Source organism: Theobroma umbraticum, unplaced genomic scaffold, assembly GCF_002168275.2.
Source record: "Theobroma umbraticum cultivar Fairchild unplaced genomic scaffold, ASM216827v3 scaffold_20.0, whole genome shotgun sequence".
Classification (NCBI taxonomy): Eukaryota; Viridiplantae; Streptophyta; class Magnoliopsida; order Malvales; family Malvaceae; genus Theobroma; species Theobroma umbraticum.
This window is the reverse complement of record NW_018397266.1, coordinates 3,635,018-3,646,471: the sequence shown is the minus strand read 5'-3', so window position 1 is coordinate 3,646,471 and position 11,454 is coordinate 3,635,018. Positions and strand designations below refer to the sequence as shown.

The 11,454-nt window shown below is 36.7% G+C and overlaps 2 protein-coding genes across 2 annotated transcripts; both read right to left on the bottom strand.

Moving 5' to 3' along the window:
• Nucleotides 1–420: 420 nt before the first annotated feature.
• LOC110423377 (NAD(P)-binding Rossmann-fold superfamily protein) lies at nucleotides 421–5,545 on the bottom strand. The gene is made up of 11 exons (XM_021437595.2): nucleotides 4,986–5,545; nucleotides 4,625–4,767; nucleotides 3,621–3,674; nucleotides 3,057–3,137; nucleotides 2,935–2,980; nucleotides 2,754–2,848; nucleotides 2,639–2,671; nucleotides 2,245–2,379; nucleotides 1,882–1,975; nucleotides 1,446–1,528; nucleotides 421–751 (listed from the first exon to the last, which is right to left on the bottom strand). Exons 1-11 carry the CDS (start codon nucleotides 5,167–5,169, stop codon nucleotides 719–721), a joined length of 981 nt encoding a protein of 326 aa, XP_021293270.1. The 5' UTR covers nucleotides 5,170–5,545; the 3' UTR covers nucleotides 421–718.
• An 800-nt stretch (nucleotides 5,546–6,345) lies between these two features.
• LOC110423239 (Lojap-related protein) lies at nucleotides 6,346–8,842 on the bottom strand. The gene is made up of 4 exons (XM_021437400.2): nucleotides 8,428–8,842; nucleotides 8,150–8,237; nucleotides 7,420–7,517; nucleotides 6,346–6,543 (listed from the first exon to the last, which is right to left on the bottom strand). Exons 1-4 carry the CDS (start codon nucleotides 8,737–8,739, stop codon nucleotides 6,472–6,474), a joined length of 570 nt encoding a protein of 189 aa, XP_021293075.1. The 5' UTR covers nucleotides 8,740–8,842; the 3' UTR covers nucleotides 6,346–6,471.
• Nucleotides 8,843–11,454: the final 2,612 nt, after the last annotated feature.

Sequence of the window (11,454 nt, the reverse complement as noted above, 5' to 3'; positions counted from 1 at the left end):
CAATCTTTTTAGACGGTTGAAACTTGAAAGTAAAAGGGCAAAGTAACCTCTTTGCTCTTTTCTTGACGACTCTTCTCAATTGAAGAGTAGGTACACGTGACACGGTATGCTTTATGCTCTGAAGGATATTCGCCTAGTCGGATATTTTCATATTTCTCGAACAGCACCTTCCCAGTTGTTTAGTTTACTCTTCTCCGCTTTCCCAGCCATAAATATGGCAAGTGTCTATCGTTGTTTGTTATGACTGCCTCCACCCATCTCTACATGCGCTTTTATTTACTTTAGACTTGCTATGAATATTATTTTGCGGCCAAATTACCTTCCGTATTTTGGCTTAATTGTGCTAAAATCACTTTGCCCATTCCAACATCAAAGCTGTGATAAGAGCCAGCCTCCTGTTCCAGTCAGAAACAGTCCCAATAACAGAATTTTCCTCCAGCTTCCATTGAAAATTTGAAATACTACTCTTCATGGATGACAAACTGCTCAAAATCCACACTTCAGACGAAGCCAAATGAAAGCCTACATAGCTCTTCCTTTGGTTTTACAACATGCTTAAGTTAAATGCTGCCAAAATTCGGGAATTCTTGTTTATTAAGTAGATACAAAAGCTAAAATCTGTCGAACAACACCATCCGCTAAACAAGCTATATTAATTTGAGTCCAGCTGTAGTTGCAGAAGCACCCGCTGAAAGCTTAACCAGGGACAGTGGGAAATTTACATGACCATTCCCCCATCGATGGTGAACACCTGCAAGAAAACCATGTCCTGGCTATCAGCTAACAAAAGGGGAAGGGAAGCAGGATATAATAAGACTCTGCCACAAACAGGGTCAGCGTAATCGACCATGAATCATGATGTGGCATGCCAATAGTGGACTAGCAAGCCTAGGGATTGATTGAACAATAACCTTGCATCTCAGGCAAGCTCCTAATCTTAGTGTTCCCATAGTGCCAGTCCCCCTTATGAAAGCTCACGAATTACCAAAGCAAGCAAATGCCAGGTCAAGAACAGAACGCAAGTATAACATTTTCAATAAGCTTGGCCTAGCGTATAACTCACATACAAAAGAGGGATGAAGAAATCACTAAAGCCAGAACATAAAATTCCAACATGTAGCAAGGGCACAAAATACAATAAGCCAGACCAAGGCAACGACATTCAACCTATAAAGATTCATTAAGTGAGGTTAAAGTTATATCAAGGCATGCATGGCCAAGCCCCATGGTTAAATTAACCTAAGCAAGTGCCCATGCAAGCATACAAAGGCCAGATAAAATAAATCGATAGCATTCAGCAAGTTAAGTAGTCAATCTTTAGGCACTATTTATAGTAGGCTAGTGGAGTCATGGACACTTGTGACTTGTGGCATAGCACAGGTTCATCAAGTCCACTGTATAAATTATATATACAAAAACGCATCATGATGAAATAGATTTATAACCTGTCCTGTGATGTAACTGGAAGCAGGGTTCAGGGCCAAAAATTCTACCAGTCCAGCAACTTCTTCTGGTTGACCATACCTTCCTGTATCCATTAAAATTTAGTTACTGCTGCTACAAATATTACTAAGAATGACAACTGAAACATACAATTTGAATCAGATGAAACTAGGATATCACATTAATAATATGAGTTTACAGTAAATGATAAAGGCAATGGAAGAAAGTTGTGGGAGTACGGTATAAGATCAACAAAGATACAAAGTATTTGGTACATTACAAAATTAGCAGCAATAAGAACTCTCAAGCATTTCACATGAAAGCTAGCAAATACTTGGTGACTTTAGTAGGGCACAAAAGCTAACAATTTAAGAAGCACTAATAAGAAATCCATAAAGATTGAAATATGAACTTTGATTTTATATAATCATCTCTTACCTAAGGGGATTGTTTCCAAGATCTTCTTCTCAATGTCTTCGCCAAGCTTGGCAGTCATATCAGATGCTATGAATCCTGGGGCGATAGCATTTACCTGGAAGAATACTTAACATTATCAGAGTAAACATACCTGCCACTAGCAGGATGAACTCTACTCCTCAGCCCCATAACAGGTGTCCTTATTGTTTCTTACACACATCAATATCAGAATAGTCAATACGATATCATCTTTCTTTACCTTATCCCACATTGCATATTCTAAATCTTTTTCCTCTTATGTGGAAAGGGCAATATTGGACAACACTTAACCCTTGGATTTTTCTTACTACTGGAATTAAAGTGTTATCACTCTGGAAAACTTACATTAATGTTTCTGCTGGCATATTCCTTTGCGACAGTCTTTGTCAAGCCAATAACTCCTGCTTTAGCAGCACTGTAGTTGGCTTGCCCAACATTGCCAACCAGACCAACAACTGATGCTATATTAATTATTCTTCCCTGAAATTAAAACATATACTGAGACATGGTACATGTCTAAACCAACAATCTTTAAGCATGCTTAAAACATATCTGACACTACAAAAGAGAAAGAATCAACAAGAAAGATGCTTTTTTGAAGAGCCATGTTAAAATACTGAGGCTTAAGTTTAGAGGCTGTAGCTGAATCAGTTGATTTGGAGGTACAAAGTTCACTTCCAAACAAATTGATAAAGCAAGTACACTACCCATGACCTTCAAATGAGAAATATCCTAATACCTTTTTCTTCTTCATCATGATTTTGGCTGCAGCCTGCAAAGAGTAAAGTAACTCAGTTTCAATAACTAACTCAAGCAACCACTAGAATAATTAGTCAAATGTCCAGCATTCAGACCTGTGTACAAAGAAACACTCCTGTAAGATTCAGATCAATAACCTCCTGCCATTGTGATTTCTTCATTCTCATCAACAAGGTATCCCGAGTAATTCCTGAACCCATCGTCACCAGATTAAGGAACTAGATAGAAATCGACAATTGAATAACTATTGAGAAAAAGAAAAGAATTTTCAATAACCTGCATTGTTTATCAATATATCAACGGTTCCCCATGCATCAACAGTCTGCAGATATAAAATCATGAAACATGCAACAACTAGTAAATTACAAAATAGGAAATGAAGGGGAACATTTGCTCACAGTTTTAATCATTGACTCCACATCAGCTTCTTTTGAAACATCTCCACCAAAAGTAAGAGCCTGACCACCATATGACTCAATCTACAAAATAGTCACACAAACTGCTAACATTAGTCATTTCAATTATGCAGTAAAATTTAACCACTGCCTAAAGAACATTACAGATAACCAAAAAAAAAACACAAAGGCACTTTGGCAAGGAGTTTTAAAGCAAGATTCATGTAATGACTGAAGGTGACGAAAGGTCAAGTTAAAAAAAAAAATCAAATTATTATATCTGGAGAAAAATCACATTCGTGACTCTTCTTCCAATAGATGCATTCAAGAACATGCAAAAATGAGCACATAAAGAATCCAAGAATTAGATTTTAGGCAGCCTACAAACTCTCCTCTGTGGTAAAACAAAAGACTCCAGTCTAGCAAACATAATGGCGGTGACTAATAAGAATTTTTATGCATTACACAACAAAAATTCTCCAACAACTAAAAAGAGAAAATGGAAAAAATTACACAAAATCCCACTCAAGTTTTCATGTAAATTCTTCAAAAGGGAAAATTGTTCACCTCTTTTGAAACTTCCTCAGCTTCCTTTGATGACCTAGCATAATTTACTAGGACCTGCAACAGCACAAAGCATCAAAAACCATTTTTTTCAATAACTAATAGTAAATAGAAAATATAACTTGTTAAAACATTTTTTCTCAAAGTACTTAAAAGGACACTTGAGATGCAATTGTTATCAGCAAAGAAGCATGAAAGGCCTTAGGACAGTATACAGTGCATAATGAAGAATGAGTCCACTCTATTACCCAATACTTTAAAGTTCAAACAAGACTTGACTTTACTCTAATCATTAACACTATACTTTTAGGAATTGATGAGATTGATAGCTTCCTATATTCAAGAAATAGAATTAGATGCAACCCTGGTACAAATCAAAGTCTTTTTTTTTTCGCTAAATTCCACCTACACCCCTTGTGGTTTCAACTTTTTCCACATGACATCTCGTGATTTCTTTAATTCCAATTAGCACCTTCTAGGTATCATTTTTCCCAATTAGCACCCTGTGTATCTTTTTTCTCAATTAACATCCTGTGCATAACTTTTATTCCCACAAGGGGTTACGTTGCTAATTTTGTCTAGTAAACTTACCAAAATACCCTCAATTCAAAAGTAAGCTTTGTACACACTTAAGGATATTTTTGTATTTTTACTAGGTAAAAAATTAACAATCTAACCTCTTGTGCAAACAAAAGTTATTCACAGGATACTAATTAGGAAAAAGAATGTCCAAATGATGCTAATTGATAACAAGGCACCGCCATGTGAGAAAAGTTGAAATCACAAGAGATGTAGATGAAATTTACTCCTTTTTTTTTAATATTCTTTATTCAACAACAAAATTTAAAGATGACATGATGAATTTATCCTAGGATTCGTATTTTTAGTCAAGACTTCATACCCCAGCCCAAGTTGCCTTCCTCCTAAGGCTTTACCTCAAATTTTAAACTAATGACAATAAGAGAGAAATACGTTTAGTAAGACCTTGACAATGAACATCCACTAACCTTGCAACCTGCTTTCCCTAAGGCCAATGCAACTGCTCTACCGATGCCTCTAGAAGCTCCAGTTACTATGGCTACGGGAGCTTCTACTTTTTGAGCTGCTTCAATGCTAGCTTGTTCAACAGCGGCAACCTGAGCTCTTACACCTGGAAAAGAAAAAGGATCAAAAGCCAAATTAACTAGAATGCCTCTCGTAATTTTTCAATAATTTCGTAGATTATCAACCAATATCGCTTATTAGCGGTTAATCTTGTTAAACAATTCTCAAATTCCTTAATTCATACTTCATATACATGGAGCGAATTGAGCACAAACATCCCACAAAGATAAAAGTAATTGCTTAAAAGCCAAAGAGAAAATATACCGGAGGAAGCAAACGATCTCCTCGATCTGCACTGGAGACCATTGCACGGCCGCGTCTGAACCGATCCGATTCCCCCAGAAATCGGATACCATTGGCGAAACTGAACATTTTTCCGGTCACTGCAATCTCCGACTTTCGAGCCGGATTTAAAGGCAACGACATTGGATCCAGCAACAGCCGCCATGGAAATTGAAGCTCCGAAGAATCCGCGAACAGCGAGAAGAGAATAAGAACGCGGAGCGAAGAGAGTAGCCAGAAATGAAGCGGAGAAAAATGATTACGATGCTTTTTATAAAGCCGGAAGAACAGAGAGAAAAATGTTAATTGGCGTGCGGTTTTGCTTTGGGAAGTCCGGAGACTGTTACGAGTGGCGATGCCAACGAAGCTAACGAGGAAAGTGCTTCTATTCTATGTCGGATAGAAATGGTAGGTTTTGGATTTTTTATAGGTGGATGTGTTGCACACCTTTATTTATAAGAGAGAAAAATAATTTCATGACAAGTGGTGTCAGAACGGACCAGATCTTATAACAAGTGATATCAGAGTGGCCAAAGCGTCTGGGTCTAGGGAGACTCAGGATATCTCATATCGGATAAGAATGAGATGTCTTGGACTCTTTATAAGTGGGTGTGTTATACAACTCCTTAAATGCGGTAGGTTTTGAGTTTTTTATAGACGGGTGTGCTACACACTCTCTTAAACGCGTTTACGAGAGAGAGAGAGTAATGATCCGTGACAAGTGTGGAATGTTATTCAATATGTAAGACCTGTTTTCCTGCTGTTTGGGTGGATTGACGGTTTGTCCAGTAATGGGTCTCGTTTCCCCGATTATTACAATCAAAACCAATGCGTTTGAATGGTGTATGATAGAGCGGAAACATCCGTTGGTTGGCAAAGTAGTAAAATGAAGGTGCTCTAAGCACTTTAATGGAAAATCAAATAATTAATTGGAGGAAAGTTAGGTTAATCAGCTCAACCGCAAGCAAAGGAAGTGGCCAACAAGGCCTTCAAGTCAAGCGTGATTAATGCAAACGACTTCGTTTTCCATTCCTACGAATTGGGCTGACTTCACCCACCGAAGCAAAGGGAAGCTACCAAATGCAGAGTAGACCACTGGCGTCGAAATTTTCCTAGCTTGGCTTTAAGCAAAAGTTTGTGAAGCTCTTCATTCGTTATCTGATACTATAAATCTTTCTTAGATGGTTGCTTTCCAATTAACCTTTTTGATATAGACTCCCATTTCTCAGTTGAAAGAGCGTGCAGTAAGAAGTATCACGCTCAGGGAAATGGGGCGAATGGCAGAAGGGGACGGTGGTTTCTCCTTGATAAACAACAACACAGGCCACCAAAAGGCTGAATATAGCAGTACAACACAAGCTCCGAAAGAACTATTGATCAGATATCAATTCTATGGTTTTCAACTACAAGTAGCAAAGAACTTTATCATGTAACTAGCTACATCTACAAAATCCGAGTTGTCAATTGATTAAGCACTTCTCTGGGCTGGCTTTTTGGAATTATTAACACGACGAACCTTTACAAAAGCTTTTGTCAACTCCTGAAATGAAAAATAAGGAAAGATTAGTTTAAGAGATTGACTAGCAAAAGATATTTTGTATCTGCAGGAAAGATTTGACAAAAGACACTACGAAAGCAAGAAAGGAAGAGAATGAGAGACCCCAAGAAGAGAAAAAGAGGTTATAGGATGTTCTCCCCTATTAACTGAACCAGATCAAGATAAGATTGACCTACAGGTAATCAACAGATAAAGTTAATTTTGGCAGTCCTATAGGGAAACCATATACGCTAATGATTATTTTGCTTTTGTAACTTAGAGAATAGAATATACCTACACTGTAAGTTCATATACAAGTTGTAAGTATACTTATGACCCTAAACATTTCCTTTTTTAACTCTCGAAAATGTGTTCAGGTAATCACACCCAAATATCCAGGAATTCATTGACAGACAAGTATTTGGAAAGTGGTAAGAGAACTCAGAAAGGCTCACAGAAATTCAAGCTATTTGGTTATGGAGAGCAGAAAGCGAAAAGAAGGAAAATATCATTCATCAAGCCTTATTCTTCCACATGGTAAATTATTTTATTTATTTGGGTGCGCTTCACCGTAAAGTATGCCATTTCAAGCTTGCTAGCACCACTATTGAAATTTAAACACATTCTGTTATAATCAAAATCTGGTTAGAATTCCATGACTACCGCTATCTGAGTTAAAAAGGATTCTGGAATATTCTCCTGAGATGTATCGCCACAAAAAAAATATCCAGGGAGTTGCAAGACATAAACATCAAGGCTATTAGATGGAGAAGCTAAACCTGACTAACTCTGGTCATCAGAGACCTAGACGGTTTCATAGGAAATTTAAGACAAAGGATTAGAAATTCATCATTGTAGATAAAAAATTTACAGACTTACCTCAACTGGTTCCTTCAGGACTGTCCTTGGAGTCCAAAGATTTTCCAAATTGTAATAAGCCCTCGCCTTCTCGTCGAGAGCATGAACTATCACCCTGCCTAAAGAAAAGAAACACCCCCAGAAAAATAAATTACAAAAAAAAAATGCATACAATTTGCATGAAACATGCAAGAATATCTAGAATTAGATACTATCATTCTGGAAGATGTTGCCAGAACTTTGGCTTCAATGCGAAACTGCTAACCCTGTGTATGTGTTCAAGCGCAAAGAAATATTCTCATAGGAGATCAATTCCTTTGAAGGGGCATAGAGAATAACCCCTAGATAGCACCATCTATTACTCACTCCATCTCTCCTTTCCAAGAAAGGAAGTATGGCTTGTCCTATTATCTTTATGCCAACTGTACGGAAATCAATCATACCATTATGACAGATAAAACTTGACCAGCTATATGTTGCCTCAACAACAAATGAATTACTACAATAGATAGCAACTGATAAAAAATTACATTTTGCTTTTTGGCTTCAGTGATATTTTCAGAAAGCAGCAGAAGCAAATTGCAGACATTCTATGTGACATTTCCATTTTTGCCAAAAGCAATTACCAGCACTATTTTGGAAACCTTACATTTCATATGGGAATGCATATATCAGACAACACTATACAAACCATGCAAAGAAATGATTGAGAAACAACAGAATTAACAAAAGTAGGGAATGCAGCACGAACCAGAGTCAACAACAATCCATTTTCCCGTCTCTTGTCCTTGCACACTGGGTAGAACCAACCGCTTAGCTCCTTTTTGCTTCTGCTTAACCTGTTCTAGCAAATAAACATAACTAATGAGCTTCTTCATACACATAACAAACATGTTAACAAATGAACAGCTATCACCTCCACATAATCACTATTAAGAAAGAGAGTAATTTTCTAAATTTATCGAGGAAACTGGGGAATAAAAGAAATTTGGTCTGGAAAAGAAAAAAAAAAAGAACAAAGAAGCGTGCCTTGTAAATTAGGGCTTGAGCGATGTTCTTAATGTGCCACGTGGACCTACCGGTGGCAATCACCATGAAATCGGCCCAATCGCATTGGTTCCCCACTGGAATCACCGTCACGTCATCTGCTCTCACATCGCTCAGAACCTTCTCCACCTCTTGCAGGCTGAGCAACTCTTTACTACTGCTCTCCGCGCTGGACGAAGAGAACGTCCGATTTAAACCTGAATACCCTAGCTTCCACGATCGATCAGTGAGAGAAGACGAAGGCAACGATGTTGCAGATAGACGTAGATATCGGGATCTTAAAGCCGCCCACATCAGATCGCACTTCCTGAAGTTTCCGAATCAACTCGCCACTTCGTCGAGCTAGTGCATCCGCAATTCCGCATAGCCTAAAATCCCAGCACTTCTTAAGAAATCAAGACCTCACGACGTCGTTTTAGTTATTGCGCCTAAAGCGATGTTGAAACGCAAGCGTTGTGAGCGCAGATGATTAGATGGAAACAAGGTGTTTCGCGCCTCCAGGCTGAGGGTTAGGTTGGCCGCTGAGAGAACGACACGTGCATGGTATGACTTTCAAATCTTTACCAAATAACCATGACTTTGGTCAGCTGTTGCGTGATGCGTATTTTACTTTTGAGGGACATCCTACCTCGAAAAGAGAAAACTCCGACATGATTAATAGGTTAATGGCCTTTAATTACCGTCGGATCTACGCTAAAGTACGATCGACAAAGGAACGAACCGTCAGGCTCACGCCACGTGTGTTGGGAGAGAGACTGGAGTCCAACTTCACCTTTTTGCAGTTGCGATTAGATGAACGGAAACCCACGAGCCTCACGTGCACCACGAAAAGCAAACTGGGAATTCAACGAGACGAGATAATAATTTTAACTCAAAAATTACAGTTTCTTCTCGCAAAAGCAGTTGCAAATTGAACAGTAACAAAACGGATTAAACGTAACTTTAAATTTTTAATTTTAATAATAAAGAAACCTAAGAATTAAGATAAACTACCTCAGCGTTTTTGACTTCTTTTTTAAATTCCACAACAATTTAAAAAATACAAATAAAATTATTAAAAAAATGTGTGCTACGTTCTGGGGTTTTAATATTTTTTTATTATCTTAGGTTGGGTGTGCTGATTCAATTGATTCCGTTTTGTATACTTAGTTGATTGCTTTAAGGAAAAACAATTGCTGTATCACATAGTGAGTTTGTAATGGATTTGCAAATATTTAATTGAGTTACAACTTTGGATCCTTATTATTATCCTGTAACGTATAGATTCTTCCTTATTTTATTTTTTTCCAATCCACCTACACATGATTCTTTTTCTCAACCTAATTCGAAAACCGGCACTGATTTTTTTATGTACCAAAATTCACACAAATATTCTACTACTATCATGTAGTGGTGATGTACCAATGATACATGTACATAAAAAACAAAAGTACGAAAATATGAATATTATATTAGTCTATATGCAATCATAATTATTGGTAAGTTTAGGGATTGCTCTTCAAAGTCATCTCATCAACACTTAGTCTATAGATTGTTCATGAATCCTAGCCAAAACCCTAGTTGTCAACAATCCAAATGATGGGTTGACAATAATTAAGCCTAATTAATACCACACCCCTAATAAGACCTACGACAACTCCTCTAACGTGAGTTGCATCTCAAAGAAGTTTCTGAAATCGACAAACGCTTTCATGCATTATTTTAATGTTGAGATGCCCTTTTTGTAAAAGAAAAAAAACAATTATTATTGAAAACCATCCCTTTGATGGATAGGAAAAGAGTAGTTATCATTGATTCATTGTGATGAAGCCTTTTAAGTTTTCCCCTACACCTACCAATAACAACGACATCATTCTAAATCTAAAATCTCTTCATTACTGATCATACCTAATCATGGCCTTGATTGTCATTTTTTGGCTTTCTCGTACGCTTTTGGCTAATGCCTGCCTATACTTTTATGCTTCTCTCTTTTTCTTTCTCTTATTTTTAATTTATTACTCCTATAATATAATCTTGTTATATCCAAGTTTATACAAGGATACAAAACTTATCCCGTACTAACTATATTAACAAACTTTCTATCTAAAACCAAAAATTTAAAATCAAATTTTTAAAAATTTGTTTTAAGGATTATATTAGTATACACAAGTATAGTACAAAAGTATACACTTGCCCACATGCCCATTTTAACTAAAAATAAGAAAACGAAAAAAAATTGGTATCAAACTAATATAGTAAACAAATCAATATAACGATTTAAATTTAAAATTTTAAAATTTTTTTATTTCATTGACAATAATAATATATATTTTTAACTATAAATCATGCATACAAATTTCCCATATATGACACATAGTTTTTGACAATTCAAATACATTTGTTGAACCTGCATTCAATAAAACAATATATGGTGAAAGAAGCCAATTAAATTTGTACCTTCCAAATAATTTATGAGATGTCCAATTGTTGCCTAAATCAATGTCATGATGTTGGACATACACCCATGCTGCTTTTACTCAAAGGGGATCTATAAAATAGAATAAAATAAGATAAATTCGGGTAGAAATCTAATCGGAAGATTTTATTTTGAACTATATTTGCTAATTTTATAACGATTATGATGGAAATGAAATAGGAAGTGATAGATAGAGGACAGCTCTGCCCTGCTAAGCACATTCACTGTTAAACATTTGGGATAAATGTGACGTCGTATTTGGCATTAAATCATTTTAATTACACAAAAAAAAGAAGAAAAGGAAATTCGCTGTTCCCTTAAAACGGAGGAGTTGATAATTTACCGTCACCTAACCGCCAAGTGAAGAAAACGTGGAGAAAAAAATGGCTGCGGTGAGGAAAAAACAGGTCCAATCGATGGGTACCGCGTACGGATGGTTGACGAAATCCAACGGCTACTTACAGTATTATCGAGTCCACTGTAATTACCACACACGCTCAAAGCAAACCAGTAAAACAAAAGTTTAATCGAAGATAATTAAAACTTAAAAGAGG

Bases quoted from the DNA above. Each gene is read 5' to 3' on its own strand.
- LOC110423377 (XM_021437595.2), bottom strand. From the start codon at position 5,169: ATGGCGGCTGTTGCTGGATCCAATGTCGTTGCCTTTAAATCCGGCTCG. The intron at 2,981-3,056 runs GTGAGCAAATGT...TTATATCTGCAG, and splicing joins TGGAGTCAATGATTAAAACT to ACTGTTGATGCATGGGGAAC. The intron at 2,380-2,638 runs GTATTAGGATAT...TTTTAATTTCAG, and splicing joins TCATGATGAAGAAGAAAAAG to GGAAGAATAATTAATATAGC.
- LOC110423239 (XM_021437400.2), bottom strand. From the start codon at position 8,739: ATGTGGGCGGCTTTAAGATCCCGATATCTACGTCTATCTGCAACATCG. The intron at 7,518-8,149 runs GTTCGTGCTGCA...TCTTTTCTTTAG, and splicing joins ATGGATTGTTGTTGACTCTG to GCAGGGTGATAGTTCATGCT. The intron at 6,544-7,419 runs GTAAGTCTGTAA...TTTTCATTTCAG, and splicing joins TCCTGAAGGAACCAGTTGAG to GAGTTGACAAAAGCTTTTGT.